Genomic DNA, 15,034 nt, shown 5'->3' on the forward strand with positions numbered 1-15,034 from the left:
AGCGATTTTTGAATTTATAATTTGATCGACTTTGAAAGGAGAGCATTGAACTTCTGGATCTAGTTGGAGTTTTTAAATTGTAATTTTTATAATAAAATTATTTAGAAGACTTAAGATTAAAGGGATTATTATTTAATATATATTTAAGGAGTTTATTAAGATTCTAATCCAAATGTTTCTTGAGTTTCTTAAAGAATAAAGTTCTATACTCCAAAATTAAAATAATATCAGCAGTTCTGTAAAGTTCTATAATATGATCTTTAGATATATATATCTTTTAGATATATAATTTAAATCTAGGGCTCTACAGGTAGTTCTACAAAATCATAAACTAATTAAAATTAAACTTATTAAAGTTAAACTAATTAAATTAAAGTATAAACAAGTGTACTCTAAAAATGTACAACTCTCCTGTCAACAACTCTGTTATGATTTATGTCCATTTTTTATGACTAAGATTTTTCAACAGTGTGGCTAATTTCTTTCTGATTAGAACCAGTTATAGACCAACGATCTTGGCTAAAACCGAACCTGAAGCTGGAGGGGGGAAACAGCATCGACATGCCGTGTGCCGAGTGCCGAGTGGCTCCTCCATTCATAAACCCAAAGTGGAGAACGATCCCAGATCAGTAGCGCGTTGACCGTCGAGATGCCGAGATTGTTGGGATCGCGGAGCAAGTGCAGCATCGTTGCAGTGCTCCTGGTGATAGTGCTCCAGGCTCCGGACAGATCGTCGGCTGTCCCACAATCGAAAAAATCGAATCCCAGTGGGATTTCTAGTCCTAGTCCCACCGGCAATGGGGGCTACTGTGCCGCCTCCCTGTGCGAGTTGTACAATGGAACGCATGTGGTGCAAGTGCCGCACATAGCTTGTGGCAACAACGGAAGCTTCGCGCCAGCCTGTGGTCCGGAGCCCAAGCTCCTGGAGATGAGCGAACGGAGGCGCCAGCTCCTCCTGGACATGCACAATCTGGCCCGCTCCAAGATCGCAATGGGGGACCTGGACGGCTATCTGAGTGCCGCACGGATGCCGCTCCTTCGCTGGGACCCAGAACTAGAGCGGATGGCCGCTCTTCACGCCCGGCGGTGCCAGTTCGCCCACGACAAGTGCCGGAACACGCCCCGGTTCCCCTTCAGCGGCCAGAACATCGGCTACTTCTGGATCGGACGCGAGTTCAAGTCACACTCTAGGAGGATGAAGTCCTTTGTGATCAACTGGTTCCGAGAGTATCTGGACGCCAATCAGACCTACATCGACAGCTATCATCCACATCCTCAGGGGTAAGTCTTAGAAGAGTCTTAGAAGAAAGTAAATAAATCTAAAAAGAATAGCTTTGGACATGAGTCTTAAGGATAAGGCTTCCTATAAGCCATCAAATGTTGGCTTCAAGATATTCTCTTCTTTCTTCCAATATCATAGAGCTCCTTCTGTTGCAAGTTCTTGGTGGATATAGGAAGCTAGGATCATTTCAAATCTATAATTATATAATAATGAAAGCTATTCCTCTGACAGAAAAAAGATCGGACACTTCACACTCCTGGTTTCCGATCGAGTTCAGCGGGTGGGATGTGCCGGAGTGCGCTTCCTGGAGGCCAGGACCAATCGCTACCAGTTCATGCTGACCTGCAACTACGACTTCAACAACATCTTCAACGAACCCATCTACCGAACGGGTCCGGCGGGCTCCAAATGCGACCAGCACCGGACCAGTGAGAAGTTCCCGGGACTCTGCGATTGGCGGGATGCCGCCACCGACAACGAGAGCGAAGAAAGTGCCGAGGACGGAAACGCTCTAGACAACAACATTCCCCTCTAGAAGGGTCCATGAGGAGGACTCGTAGGATACGGTTCTATATTATACGAATTCTAATACGAATTCCCCCCTTTTTTTTTGGTAGGATCTAAGAAAACTCGAAATTTAAAAACGTAAATTGGCATCGTTGTTATTCAGAGGGTGCATCTTTACAGCTGTGGTTGTTGTTAAAAGTATCAAAATAGTTTGATTAAATAATGATTTTAAAACTTAGTTCTACTCGTTGTTCCAGCTCGCGAAAGGTTCTTTAAACGTAATCGGAATCGGTTGTCGTTGGAGTTATCACATCGAAGATATTGAAGGGCGGCAGGGTTCCGGCGGTGGTTGTCTCTTCCGTTGTCTTCTGGGTAGTCTTCTCCGAGGTCTCCTCAGTGAGCTTGTGAGTTGTGGGCTCGGTGGGCTTGTGAGTCGTCTGCTTCTCGGTGGTTGGCTCAGAAGGCTTGTGAGTTGTTACCTTCGGAGTTGTTGGCTCAGTGGGCTTGTGAGTAGTCTGCTTCTCGGTGGTTGGCTCAGAAGGCTTGTGAGTTGTTACCTTCGGAGTTGTTGGCTCAGTGGGCTTGTGAGTCGTCTGCTTCTCGGTGGTTGGCTCAGAAGGCTTGTGAGTTGTTACCTTCGGAGTTGTTGGCTCAGTGGGCTTGTGAGTCGTCTGCTTCTCGGTGGATGGCTCAGAAGGCTTGTGAGTTGTTACCTTCGGAGTTGTTGGCTCAGTGGGCTTGTGAGTAGTCTGCTTCTCGGTGGTTGGCTCAGAAGGCTTGTGAGTTGTTACCTTCGGAGTTGTTGGCTCAGTGGGCTTGTGAGTCGTCTGCTTCTCGGTGGTTGGCTCAGAAGGCTTGTGAGTTGTGGGCTCGGTGGGCTTGTGAGTAGTCTGCTTCTCGGTGGATGGCTCAGAAGGCTTGTGAGTTGTTACCTTCGGAGTTGTTGGCTCAGTGGGCTTGTGAGTCGTCTGCTTCTCGGTGGATGGCTCAGAAGGCTTGTGAGTTGTTACCTTCGGAGTTGTTGGCTCAGTGGGCTTGTGAGTCGTCTGCTTCTCGGTGGTTGGCTCAGAAGGCTTGTGAGTTGTTACCTTCGGAGTTGTTGGCTCAGTGGGCTTGTGAGTCGTCTGCTTCTCGGTGGTTGGCTCAGTTGGCTTGTGAGTTGTTACCTTCGGAGTTGTTGGCTCAGTGGGCTTGTGAGTCGTCTGCTTCTCGGTGGTTGGCTCAGAAGGCTTGTGAGTTGTTACCTTCGGAGTTGTTGGCTCAGTGGGCTTGTGAGTCGTCTGCTTCTCGGTGGTTGGCTCAGTTGGCTTGTGAGTTGTTACCTTCGGAGTTGTTGGCTCAGTGGGCTTGTGAGTCGTCTGCTTCTCGGTGGTTGGCTCAGAAGGCTTGTGAGTTGTGGGCTCGGTGGGCTTGGGAGTAGTCTGCTTCTCGGTGGTTGGCTCAGAAGGCTTGTGAGTTGTTACCTTCGGAGTTGTTGGCTCAGTGGGCTTGTGAGTAGTCTGCTTCTCGGTGGTTGGCTCAGAAGGCTTGTGAGTTGTTACCTTCGGAGTTGTTGGCTCAGTGGGCTTGTGAGTAGTCTGCTTCTCGGTGGTTGGCTCAGAAGGCTTGTGAGTTGTTACCTTCGGAGTTGTTGGCTCAGTGGGCTTGTGAGTAGTCTGCTTCTCGGTGGTTGGCTCAGAAGGCTTGTGAGTTGTGGGCTCGGTGGGCTTGGGAGTAGTCTGCTTCTCGGTGGTTGGCTCAGAAGGCTTGTGAGTTGTTACCTTCGGAGTTGTTGGCTCAGTGGGCTTGTGAGTAGTCTGCTTCTCGGTGGTTGGCTCAGAAGGCTTGTGAGTTGTTACCTTCGGAGTTGTTGGCTCAGTGGGCTTGTGAGTCGTCTGCTTCTCGGTGGTTGGCTCAGAAGGCTTGTGAGTTGTGGGCTCGGTGGGCTTGGGAGTAGTCTGCTTCTCGGTGGTTGGCTCAGAAGGCTTGTGAGTTGTTACCTTCGGAGTTGTTGGCTCAGTGGGCTTGTGAGTAGTCTGCTTCTCGGTGGTTGGCTCAAAAGGCTTGTGAGTTGTTACCTTCGGAGTTGTTGGCTCAGTGGGCTTGTGAGTCGTCTGCTTCTCGGTGGTTGGCTCAGAAGGCTTGTGAGTTGTTACCTTCGGAGTTGTTGGCTCAGTGGGCTTGTGAGTAGTCTGCTTCTCGGTGGTTGGCTCAGAAGGCTTGTGAGTTGTGGGCTCGGTGGGCTTGTGAGTAGTCTGCTTCTCGGTGGTTGGCTCAGAAGGCTTGTGAGTTGTTACCTTCGGAGTTGTTGGCTCAGTGGGCTTGTGAGTAGTCTGCTTCTCGGTGGTTGGCTCAGAAGGCTTGTGAGTTGTTACCTTCGGAGTTGTTGGCTCAGTGGGCTTGTGAGTAGTCTGCTTCTCGGTGGTTGGCTCAGAAGGCTTGTGAGTTGTTACCTTCGGAGTTGTTGGCTCAGTGGGCTTGTGAGTAGTCTGCTTCTCGGTGGTTGGCTCAGAAGGCTTGTGAGTTGTGGGCTCGGTGGGCTTGTGAGTAGTCTGCTTCTCGGTGGTTGGCTCAGAAGGCTTGTGAGTTGTTACCTTCGGAGTTGTTGGCTCAGTGGGCTTGTGAGTCGTCTGCTTCTCGGTGGTTGGCTCAGAAGGCTTGTGAGTTGTTACCTTCGGAGTTGTTGGCTCAGTGGGCTTGTGAGTAGTCTGCTTCTCGGTGGTTGGCTCAGAAGGCTTGTGAGTTGTGGGCTCGGTGGGCTTGTGAGTAGTCTGCTTCTCGGTGGTTGGCTGAGAAGGCTTGTGAGTTGTGGGCTCGGTGGGCTTGGGAGTAGTCTGCTTCTCGGTGGTTGGCTCAGAAGGCTTGTGAGTTGTTACCTTCGGAGTTGTTGGCTCAGTGGGCTTGTGAGTCGTCTGCTTCTCGGTGGTTGGCTCAGAAGGCTTGTGAGTTGTGGGCTCGGTGGGCTTGGGAGTAGTCTGCTTCTCGGTGGTTGGCTCAGAAGGCTTGTGAGTTGTTACCTTCGGAGTTGTTGGCTCAGTGGGCTTGTGAGTAGTCTGCTTCTCGGTGGTTGGCTCAGAAGGCTTGTGAGTTGTTACCTTCGGAGTTGTTGGCTCAGTGGGCTTGTGAGTCGTCTGCTTCTCGGTGGTTGGCTCAGAAGGCTTGTGAGTTGTGGGCTCGGTGGGCTTGGGAGTAGTCTGCTTCTCGGTGGTTGGCTCAGAAGGCTTGTGAGTTGTTACCTTCGGAGTTGTTGGCTCAGTGGGCTTGTGAGTAGTCTGCTTCTCGGTGGTTGGCTCAAAAGGCTTGTGAGTTGTTACCTTCGGAGTTGTTGGCTCAGTGGGCTTGTGAGTAGTCTGCTTCTCGGTGGTTGGCTCAGAAGGCTTGTGAGTTGTTACCTTCGGAGTTGTTGGCTCAGTGGGCTTGTGAGTCGTCTGCTTCTCGGTGGTTGGCTCAGTTGGCTTGTGAGTTGTTACCTTCGGAGTTGTTGGCTCAGTGGGCTTGTGAGTCGTCTGCTTCTCGGTGGTTGGCTCAGAAGGCTTGTGAGTTGTTACCTTCGGAGTTGTTGGCTCAGTGGGCTTGTGAGTCGTCTGCTTCTCGGTGGTTGGCTCAGAAGGCTTGTGAGTTGTGGGCTCGGTGGGCTTGTGAGTAGTCTGCTTCTCGGTGGTTGGCTCAGAAGGCTTGTGAGTTGTTACCTTCGGAGTTGTTGGCTCAGTGGGCTTGTGAGTAGTCTGCTTCTCGGTGGTTGGCTCAGTTGGCTTGTGAGTTGTTACCTTCGGAGTTGTTGGCTCAGTGGGCTTGTGAGTCGTCTGCTTCTCGGTGGTTGGCTCAGAAGGCTTGTGAGTTGTGGGCTCAGTGGGCTTGTGAGTAGTCTGCTTCTCGGTGGTTGGCTCAGTTGGCTTGTGAGTTGTTACCTTCGGAGTTGTTGGCTCAGTGGGCTTGTGAGTCGTCTGCTTCTCGGTGGTTGGCTCAGAAGGCTTGTGAGTTGTTACCTTCGGAGTTGTTGGCTCAGTGGGCTTGTGAGTAGTCTGCTTCTCGGTGGTTGGCTCAGAAGGCTTGTGAGTTGTGGGCTCGGTGGGCTTGGGAGTAGTCTGCTTCTCGGTGGTTGGCTCAGAAGGCTTGTGAGTTGTTACCTTCGGAGTTGTTGGCTCAGTGGGCTTGTGAGTAGTCTGCTTCTCGGTGGTTGGCTCAGAAGGCTTGTGAGTTGTTACCTTCGGAGTTGTTGGCTCAGTGGGCTTGTGAGTCGTCTGCTTCTCGGTGGTTGGCTCAGAAGGCTTGTGAGTTGTGGGCTCGGTGGGCTTGTGAGTAGTCTGCTTCTCGGTGGTTGGCTCAGAAGGCTTGTGAGTTGTGGGCTCGGTGGGCTTGGGAGTAGTCTGCTTCTCGGTGGTTGGCTCAGTTGGCTTGTGAGTTGTTACCTTCGGAGTTATTGGCTCAGTGGGCTTGTGAGTCGTCTGCTTCTCGGTGGTTGGCTCAGAAGGCTTGTGAGTTGTGGGCTCGGTGGGCTTGTGAGTAGTCTGCTTCTCGGTGGTTGGCTCAGAAGGCTTGTGAGTTGTGGGCTCGGTGGGCTTGGGAGTAGTCTGCTTCTCGGTGGTTGGCTCAGAAGGCTTGTGAGTTGTTACCTTCGGAGTTGTTGGCTCAGTGGGCTTGTGAGTCGTCTGCTTCTCGGTGGTTGGCTCAGAAGGCTTGTGAGTTGTGGGCTCGGTGGGCTTGTGAGTAGTCTGCTTCTCGGTGGTTGGCTCAGTTGGCTTGTGAGTTGTTACCTTCGGAGTTATTGGCTCAGTGGGCTTGTGAGTCGTCTGCTTCTCGGTGGTTGGCTCAGAAGGCTTGTGAGTTGTGGGCTCGGTGGGCTTGTGAGTAGTCTGCTTCTCGGTGGTTGGCTCAGAAGGCTTGTGAGTTGTGGGCTCGGTGGGCTTGGGAGTAGTCTGCTTCTCGGTGGTTGGCTCAGAAGGCTTGTGAGTTGTTACCTTCGGAGTTGTTGGCTCAGTGGGCTTGTGAGTCGTCTGCTTCTCGGTGGTTGGCTCAGAAGGCTTGTGAGTTGTTACCTTCGGAGTTGTTGGCTCAGTGGGCTTGTGAGTAGTCTGCTTCTCGGTGGTTGGCTCAGAAGGCTTGTGAGTTGTTACCTTCGGAGTTGTTGGCTCTGTGGTCTTGTGAGTAGTCTGCTTCTCGGTGGTTGGCTCAGAAGGCTTGTGAGTTGTGGACTCGGTGGGCTTGTGAGTAGTCTGCTTCTCGGTGGTTGGCTCAGAAGGCTTGTGAGTTGTTACCTTCGGAGTTGTTGGCTCAGTGGGCTTGTGAGTCGTCTGCTTCTCGGTGGTTGGCTCAGAAGGCTTGTGAGTTGTGGGCTCGGTGGGATTGTGAGTAGTCTGCTTCTCGGTGGTTGGCTCAGAAGGCTTGTGAGTTGTGGGCTCGGTGGGCTTGGGAGTAGTCTGCTTCTCGGTGGTTGGCTCAGAAGGCTTGTGAGTTGTTACCTTCGGAGTTGTTGGCTCAGTGGGCTTGTGAGTCGTCTGCTTCTCGGTGGTTGGCTCAGAAGGCTTGTGAGTTGTGGGCTCGGTGGGCTTGGGAGTAGTCTGCTTCTCGGTGGTTGGCTCAGAAGGCTTGTGAGTTGTTACCTTCGGAGTTGTTGGCTCAGTGGGCTTGTGAGTCGTCTGCTTCTCGGTGGTTGGCTCAGAAGGCTTGTGAGTTGTTACCTTCGGAGTTGTAGGCTCAGTGGGCTTGTGAGTAGTCTGCTTCTCGGTGGTTGGCTCAGAAGGCTTGTGAGTTGTTACCTTCGGAGTTGTTGGCTCAGTGGGCTTGTGAGTCGTCTGCTTCTCGGTGGTTGGCTCAGAAGGCTTGTGAGTTGTGGGCTCGGTGGGCTTGTGAGTAGTCTGCTTCTCGGTGGTTGGCTCAGAAGGCTTGTGAGTTGTTACCTTCGGAGTTGTTGGCTGAGTGGGCTTGTGAGTAGTCTGCTTCTCGGTGGTTGGCTCAGAAGGCTTGTGAGTTGTTACCTTCGGAGTTGTTGGCTGAGTGGGCTTGTGAGTAGTCTGCTTCTCGGTGGTTGGCTCAGAAGGCTTGTGAGTTGTGGGCTCGGTGGGCTTGGGAGTAGTCTGCTTCTCGGTGGTTGGCTCAGAAGGCTTGTGAGTTGTTACCTTCGGAGTTGTTGGCTCAGTGGGCTTGTGAGTCGTCTGCTTCTCGGTGGTTGGCTCAGAAGGCTTGTGAGTTGTTACCTTCGGAGTTGTTGGCTCAGTGGGCTTGTGAGTAGTCTGCTTCTCGGTGGTTGGCTCAGAAGGCTTGTGAGTTGTTACCTTCGGAGTTGTTGGCTCAGTGGGCTTGTGAGTCGTCTGCTTCTCGGTGGTTGGCTCAGAAGGCTTGTGAGTTGTTACCTTCGGAGTTGTTGGCTCAGTGGGCTTGTGAGTAGTCTGCTTCTCGGTGGTTGGCTCAGAAGGCTTGTGAGTTGTGGGCTCGGTGGGCTTGGGAGTAGTCTGCTTCTCGGTGGTTGGCTCAGAAGGCTTGTGAGTTGTTACCTTCGGAGTTGTTGGCTCAGTGGGCTTGTGAGTAGTCTGCTTCTCGGTGGTTGGCTCAGAAGGCTTGTGAGTTGTTACCTTTGGAGTTGTTGGCTCAGTGGGCTTGTGAGTAGTCTGCTTCTCGGTGGTTGGCTTAGAAGGCTTGTGAGTTGTTACCTTCGGAGTTGTTGGCTCAGTGGGCTTGTGAGTAGTCTGCTTCTCGGTGGTTGGCTCAGAAGGCTTGTGAGTTGTGGACTCGGTGGGCTTGTGAGTAGTCTGCTTCTCGGTGGTTGGCTCAGAAGGCTTGTGAGTTGTGGGCTCGGTGGGCTTGGGAGTAGTCTGCTTCTCGGTTGTTGGCTCAGAAGGCTTGTGAGTTGTTACCTTCGGAGTTGTTGGCTCAGTGGGCTTGTGAGTCGTCTGCTTCTCGGTGGTTGGCTCAGAAGGCTTGTGAGTTGTTACCTTCGGAGTTGTTGGCTCAGTGGGCTTGTGAGTAGTCTGCTTCTCGGTGGTTGGCTCAGAAGGCTTGTGAGTTGTTACCTTCGGAGTTGTTGGCTCAGTGGGCTTGTGAGTCGTCTGCTTCTCGGTGGTTGGCTCAGAAGGCTTGTGAGTTGTTACCTTCGGAGTTGTTGGCTCAGTGGGCTTGTGAGTCGTCTGCTTCTCGGTGGTTGGCTCAGAAGGCTTGTGAGTTGTTACCTTCGGAGTTGTTGGCTCAGTGGGCTTGTGAGTAGTCTGCTTCTCGGTGGTTGGCTCAGAAGGCTTGTGAGTTGTTACCTTCGGAGTTGTTGGCTCAGTGGGCTTGTGAGTAGTCTGCTTCTCGGTGGTTGGCTCAGAAGGCTTGTGAGTTGTTACCTTTGGAGTTGTTGGCTCAGTGGGCTTGTGAGTAGTCTGCTTCTCGGTGGTTGGCTCAGAAGGCTTGTGAGTTGTTACCTTCGGAGTTGTTGGCTCAGTGGGCTTGTGAGTAGTCTGCTTCTCGGTGGTTGGCTCAGAAGGCTTGTGAGTTGTTACCTTCGGAGTTGTTGGCTCAGTGGGCTTGTGAGTCGTCTGCTTCTCGGTGGTTGGCTCAGAAGGCTTGTGAGTTGTTACCTTCGGAGTTGTTGGCTCAGTGGGCTTGTGCGTAGTCTGCTTCTCGGTGGTTGGCTCAGTTGGCTTGTGAGTTGTTACCTTCGGAGTTGTTGGCTCAGTGGGCTTGTGAGTCGTCTGCTTCTCGGTGGTTGGCTCAGAAGGCTTGTGAGTTGTGGGCTCGGTGGGCTTGTGAGTAGTCTGCTTCTCGGTGGTTGGCTCAGAAGGCTTGTGAGTTGTTACCTTCGGAGTTGTTGGCTCAGTGGGCTTGTGAGTAGTCTGCTTCTCGGTGGTTGGCTCAGAAGGCTTGTGAGTTGTGGACTCGGTGGGCTTGTGAGTAGTCTGCTTCTCGGTGGTTGGCTCAGAAGGCTTGTGAGTTGTGGTCTCGGTGGGCTTGTGAGTAGTCTGCTTCTCGGTGGTTGGCTCAGAAGGCTTGTGAGTTGTTACCTTCGGAGTTGTTGGCTCAGTGGGCTTGTGAGTCGTCTGCTTCTCGGTGGTTGGCTCAGAAGGCTTGTGAGTTGTGGGCTCGGTGGGCTTGTGAGTAGTCTGCTTCTCGGTGGTTGGCTCAGAAGGCTTGTGAGTTGTTACCTTCGGAGTTGTTGGCTGAGTGGGCTTGTGAGTAGTCTGCTTCTCGGTGGTTGGCTCAGAAGGCTTGTGAGTTGTTACCTTCGGAGTTGTTGGCTGAGTGGGCTTGTGAGTAGTCTGCTTCTCGGTGGTTGGCTCAGAAGGCTTGTGAGTTGTGGGCTCGGTGGGCTTGGGAGTAGTCTGCTTCTCGGTGGTTGGCTCAGAAGGCTTGTGAGTTGTTACCTTCGGAGTTGTTGGCTCAGTGGGCTTGTGAGTCGTCTGCTTCTCGGTGGTTGGCTCAGAAGGCTTGTGAGTTGTTACCTTCGGAGTTGTTGGCTCAGTGGGCTTGTGAGTAGTCTGCTTCTCGGTGGTTGGCTCAGAAGGCTTGTGAGTTGTTACCTTCGGAGTTGTTGGCTCAGTGGGCTTGTGAGTCGTCTGCTTCTCGGTGGTTGGCTCAGAAGGCTTGTGAGTTGTTACCTTCGGAGTTGTTGGCTCAGTGGGCTTGTGAGTAGTCTGCTTCTCGGTGGTTGGCTCAGAAGGCTTGTGAGTTGTGGGCTCGGTGGGCTTGGGAGTAGTCTGCTTCTCGGTGGTTGGCTCAGAAGGCTTGTGAGTTGTTACCTTCGGAGTTGTTGGCTCAGTGGGCTTGTGAGTAGTCTGCTTCTCGGTGGTTGGCTCAGAAGGCTTGTGAGTTGTTACCTTTGGAGTTGTTGGCTCAGTGGGCTTGTGAGTAGTCTGCTTCTCGGTGGTTGGCTTAGAAGGCTTGTGAGTTGTTACCTTCGGAGTTGTTGGCTCAGTGGGCTTGTGAGTAGTCTGCTTCTCGGTGGTTGGCTCAGAAGGCTTGTGAGTTGTGGACTCGGTGGGCTTGTGAGTAGTCTGCTTCTCGGTGGTTGGCTCAGAAGGCTTGTGAGTTGTGGGCTCGGTGGGCTTGGGAGTAGTCTGCTTCTCGGTTGTTGGCTCAGAAGGCTTGTGAGTTGTTACCTTCGGAGTTGTTGGCTCAGTGGGCTTGTGAGTCGTCTGCTTCTCGGTGGTTGGCTCAGAAGGCTTGTGAGTTGTTACCTTCGGAGTTGTTGGCTCAGTGGGCTTGTGAGTAGTCTGCTTCTCGGTGGTTGGCTCAGAAGGCTTGTGAGTTGTTACCTTCGGAGTTGTTGGCTCAGTGGGCTTGTGAGTCGTCTGCTTCTCGGTGGTTGGCTCAGAAGGCTTGTGAGTTGTTACCTTCGGAGTTGTTGGCTCAGTGGGCTTGTGAGTCGTCTGCTTCTCGGTGGTTGGCTCAGAAGGCTTGTGAGTTGTTACCTTCGGAGTTGTTGGCTCAGTGGGCTTGTGAGTAGTCTGCTTCTCGGTGGTTGGCTCAGAAGGCTTGTGAGTTGTTACCTTCGGAGTTGTTGGCTCAGTGGGCTTGTGAGTAGTCTGCTTCTCGGTGGTTGGCTCAGAAGGCTTGTGAGTTGTTACCTTTGGAGTTGTTGGCTCAGTGGGCTTGTGAGTAGTCTGCTTCTCGGTGGTTGGCTCAGAAGGCTTGTGAGTTGTTACCTTCGGAGTTGTTGGCTCAGTGGGCTTGTGAGTAGTCTGCTTCTCGGTGGTTGGCTCAGAAGGCTTGTGAGTTGTTACCTTCGGAGTTGTTGGCTCAGTGGGCTTGTGAGTCGTCTGCTTCTCGGTGGTTGGCTCAGAAGGCTTGTGAGTTGTTACCTTCGGAGTTGTTGGCTCAGTGGGCTTGTGCGTAGTCTGCTTCTCGGTGGTTGGCTCAGTTGGCTTGTGAGTTGTTACCTTCGGAGTTGTTGGCTCAGTGGGCTTGTGAGTCGTCTGCTTCTCGGTGGTTGGCTCAGAAGGCTTGTGAGTTGTGGGCTCGGTGGGCTTGTGAGTAGTCTGCTTCTCGGTGGTTGGCTCAGAAGGCTTGTGAGTTGTTACCTTCGGAGTTGTTGGCTCAGTGGGCTTGTGAGTAGTCTGCTTCTCGGTGGTTGGCTCAGAAGGCTTGTGAGTTGTGGACTCGGTGGGCTTGTGAGTAGTCTGCTTCTCGGTGGTTGGCTCAGAAGGCTTGTGAGTTGTGGTCTCGGTGGGCTTGTGAGTAGTCTGCTTCTCGGTGGTTGGCTCAGAAGGCTTGTGAGTTGTTACCTTCGGAGTTGTTGGCTCAGTGGGCTTGTGAGTCGTCTGCTTCTCGGTGGTTGGCTCAGAAGGCTTGTGAGTTGTGGGCTCGGTGGGCTTGTGAGTAGTCTGCTTCTCGGTGGTTGGCTCAGAAGGCTTGTGAGTTGTGGGCTCGGTGGGCTTGTGAGTAGTCTGCTTCTCGGTGGTTGGCTCAGAAGGCTTGTGAGTTGTGGGCTCGGTGGGCTTGTGAGTAGTCTGCTTCTCGGTGGTTGGCTCAGAAGGCTTGTGAGTTGTTACCTTCGGAGTTGTTGGCTCAGTGGGCTTGTGAGTAGTCTGCTTCTCGGTGGTTGGCTCAGAAGGCTTGTGAGTTGTTACCTTCGGAGTTGTTGGCTCAGTGGGCTTGTGAGTAGTCTGCTTCTCGGTGGTTGGCTCAGAAGGCTTGTGAGTTGTTACCTTCGGAGTTGTTGGCTCAGTGGGCTTGTGAGTCGTCTGCTTCTCGGTGGTTGGCTCAGAAGGCTTGTGAGTTGTTACCTTCGGAGTTGTTGGCTCAGTGGGCTTGTGCGTAGTCTGCTTCTCGGTGGTTGGCTCAGTTGGCTTGTGAGTTGTTACCTTCGGAGTTGTTGGCTCAGTGGGCTTGTGAGTCGTCTGCTTCTCGGTGGTTGGCTCAGAAGGCTTGTGAGTTGTGGGCTCGGTGGGCTTGTGAGTAGTCTGCTTCTCGGTGGTTGGCTCAGAAGGCTTGTGAGTTGTTACCTTCGGAGTTGTTGGCTCAGTGGGCTTGTGAGTCGTCTGCTTCTCGGTGGTTGGCTCAGAAGGCTTGTGAGTTGTGGGCTCGGTGGGCTTGTGAGTAGTCTGCTTCTCGGTGGTTGGCTCAGAAGGCTTGTGAGTTGTTACCTTCGGAGTTGTTGGCTCAGTGGGCTTGTGAGTCGTCTGCTTCTCGGTGGTTGGCTCAGAAGGCTTGTGAGTTGTGGGCTCGGTGGGCTTGTGAGTAGTCTGCTTCTCGGTGGTTGGCTCAGAAGGCTTGTGAGTTGTGGGCTCGGTGGGCTTGTGAGTAGTCTGCTTCTCGGTGGTTGGCTCAGAAGGCTTGTGAGTTGTGGGCTCGGTGGTCTTGGGAGTAGTCTGCTTCTCGGTGGTTGGCTCAGTTGGCTTGTGAGTTGTTACCTTCGGAGTTGTTGGCTCTGTGGGCTTGTGAGTCGTCTGCTTCTCGGTGGTTGGCTCAGAAGGCTTGTGAGTTGTTACCTTCGGAGTTGTTGGCTCAGTGGGCTTGTGAGTCGTCTGCTTCTCGGTGGTTGGCTCAGAAGGCTTGTGAGTTGTGGGCTCGGTGGGCTTGTGAGTAGTCTGCTTCTCGGTGGTTGGCTCAGAAGGCTTGTGAGTTGTTACCTTCGGAGTTGTTGGCTCAGTGGGCTTGTGAGTCGTCTGCTTCTCGGTGGTTGGCTCAGAAGGCTTGTGAGTTGTGGGCTCGGTGGGCTTGTGAGTAGTCTGCTTCTCGGTGGTTGGCTCAGAAGGCTTGTGAGTTGTGGGCTCGGTGGGCTTGTGAGTAGTCTGCTTCTCGGTGGTTGGCTCAGAAGGCTTGTGAGTTGTTACCTTCGGAGTTGTTGGCTCAGTGGGCTTGTGAGTCGTCTGCTTCTCGGTGGTTGGCTCAGAAGGCTTGTGAGTTGTGGGCTCGGTGGGCTTGTGAGTAGTCTGCTTCTCGGTGGTTGGCTCAGAAGGCTTGTGAGTTGTTACCTTCGGAGTTGTTGGCTCAGTGGGCTTGTGAGTCGTCTGCTTCTCGGTGGTTGGCTCAGAAGGCTTGTGAGTTGTTACCTTCGGAGTTGTTGGCTCAGTGGGCTTGTGAGTAGTCTGCTTCTCGGTGGTTGGCTCAGAAGGCTTGTGAGTTGTGGACTCGGTGGGCTTGTGAGTAGTCTGCTTCTCGGTGGTTGGCTCAGAAGGCTTGTGAGTTGTTACCTTCGGAGTTGTTGGCTCAGTGGGCTTGTGAGTCGTCTGCTTCTCGGTGGTTGGCTCAGAAGGCTTGTGAGTTGTGGGCTCGGTGGGCTTGTGAGTAGTCTGCTTCTCGGTGGTTGGCTCAGAAGGCTTGTGAGTTGTTACCTTCGGAGTTGTTGGCTCAGTGGGCTTGTGAGTAGTCTGCTTCTCGGTGGTTGGCTCAGAAGGCTTGTGAGTTGTGGACTCGGTGGGCTTGTGAGTAGTCTGCTTCTCGGTGGTTGGCTCAGAAGGCTTGTGAGTTGTTACCTTCGGAGTTGTTGGCTCAGTGGGCTTGTGAGTAGTCTGCTTCTCGGTGGTTGCCTCAGAAGGCTTGTGAGTTGTTACCTTCGGAGTTGTTGGTTGCAGAGTGGTTGGACTCGGAGTTGTTGTCTCTGTGGGTGACTGAGTAGATGTCTCAGTCGGTTTCAGAGTCGTGGGCTTCGGAGTTGTGGGACCATGTGTTGGCTTGAAAGTTGTTCCCAATGTAGTTTCGAATGTGGGCTTTGGAGTCGTCTGGTGTCCACAGTTGTGGGGAGTGGTCGTGGCGTGCGGACAGTTGGGCTTGGTGGGCGCCGGACTCGTTATCCGGTGCGGACAGGCCGGCGTAGTCGGATGTTCCGGACACGGAGGTGGCGGCGGCTTCAGTGTGGTGGTGCTGGTCTTATTGTTGCACGGATTTCGGAAGTGGAGCACGATCTCGTTGGGCTTCTGGCCCGGAACGATGCGAATGTGGGGCCCGAACATGGTGAAGGCAGCCGTGGTGGCCGCCAGGAGGCAGATGACGAACAGCTGCATCTTGGAGTCGTCTTCTTTGGTACTGTCCTGTGTATCCTTTCAGGGCGGGTCGGGCGGTTACTGGTGGTGGTCAACACCCTTGGACAACACCCTCGATACTGAACTGGCCAACGGAGCAGGGCCATCCATTTAAGGCGTCCGGGTGTGGGTGTTGGGTAGTCAGGTCCCGGGCTACGGTCTGTGCTGGAATTTGCATTCCGGACGCGGCGATCATTCCGGGAACGGATGCACTGCCCGTCTCCGGGCACGCACCCATTCCGTAAGCCTGCTGACGTTCGGGTTGCATAAGCCGTAGCTTATCTGGCCAGTGGCCAGTGGCCAATGGCCAGTGTAGTACACGTCGCCCTCC

General features: G+C 53.1%; 2 protein-coding genes across 2 annotated transcripts; one reads left to right on the forward strand and one right to left on the reverse strand.

The window, feature by feature from the left end:
- The first annotated feature begins 615 nt into the window (after positions 1 to 615).
- On the forward strand, positions 616 to 2,027 carry LOC6505050 (antigen 5 like allergen Cul n 1). The gene is made up of 2 exons (XM_001965525.4): positions 616 to 1,281; positions 1,514 to 2,027. Exons 1-2 carry the CDS (start codon positions 650 to 652, stop codon positions 1,815 to 1,817), a joined length of 936 nt encoding a protein of 311 aa, XP_001965561.1. The 5' UTR covers positions 616 to 649; the 3' UTR covers positions 1,818 to 2,027.
- Positions 1,919 to 14,771, reverse strand: LOC6505215 (mucin-2). The gene is made up of 9 exons (XM_044717504.1): positions 13,093 to 14,771; positions 9,898 to 12,903; positions 8,260 to 9,471; positions 6,556 to 8,196; positions 3,769 to 6,450; positions 3,550 to 3,705; positions 3,253 to 3,486; positions 2,722 to 3,189; positions 1,919 to 2,658 (listed from the first exon to the last, which is right to left on the reverse strand). The coding sequence occupies exons 1-9, from the start codon at positions 14,683 to 14,685 to the stop codon at positions 2,062 to 2,064; spliced, it is 11,589 nt and encodes a 3,862-aa protein (XP_044573439.1). The 5' UTR covers positions 14,686 to 14,771; the 3' UTR covers positions 1,919 to 2,061.
- Positions 14,772 to 15,034: the final 263 nt, after the last annotated feature.

The sequence above is a fragment of the Drosophila ananassae genome, chromosome XR (genome assembly GCF_017639315.1).
Source record: "Drosophila ananassae strain 14024-0371.13 chromosome XR, ASM1763931v2, whole genome shotgun sequence".
Classification (NCBI taxonomy): domain Eukaryota; kingdom Metazoa; phylum Arthropoda; class Insecta; order Diptera; family Drosophilidae; genus Drosophila; species Drosophila ananassae.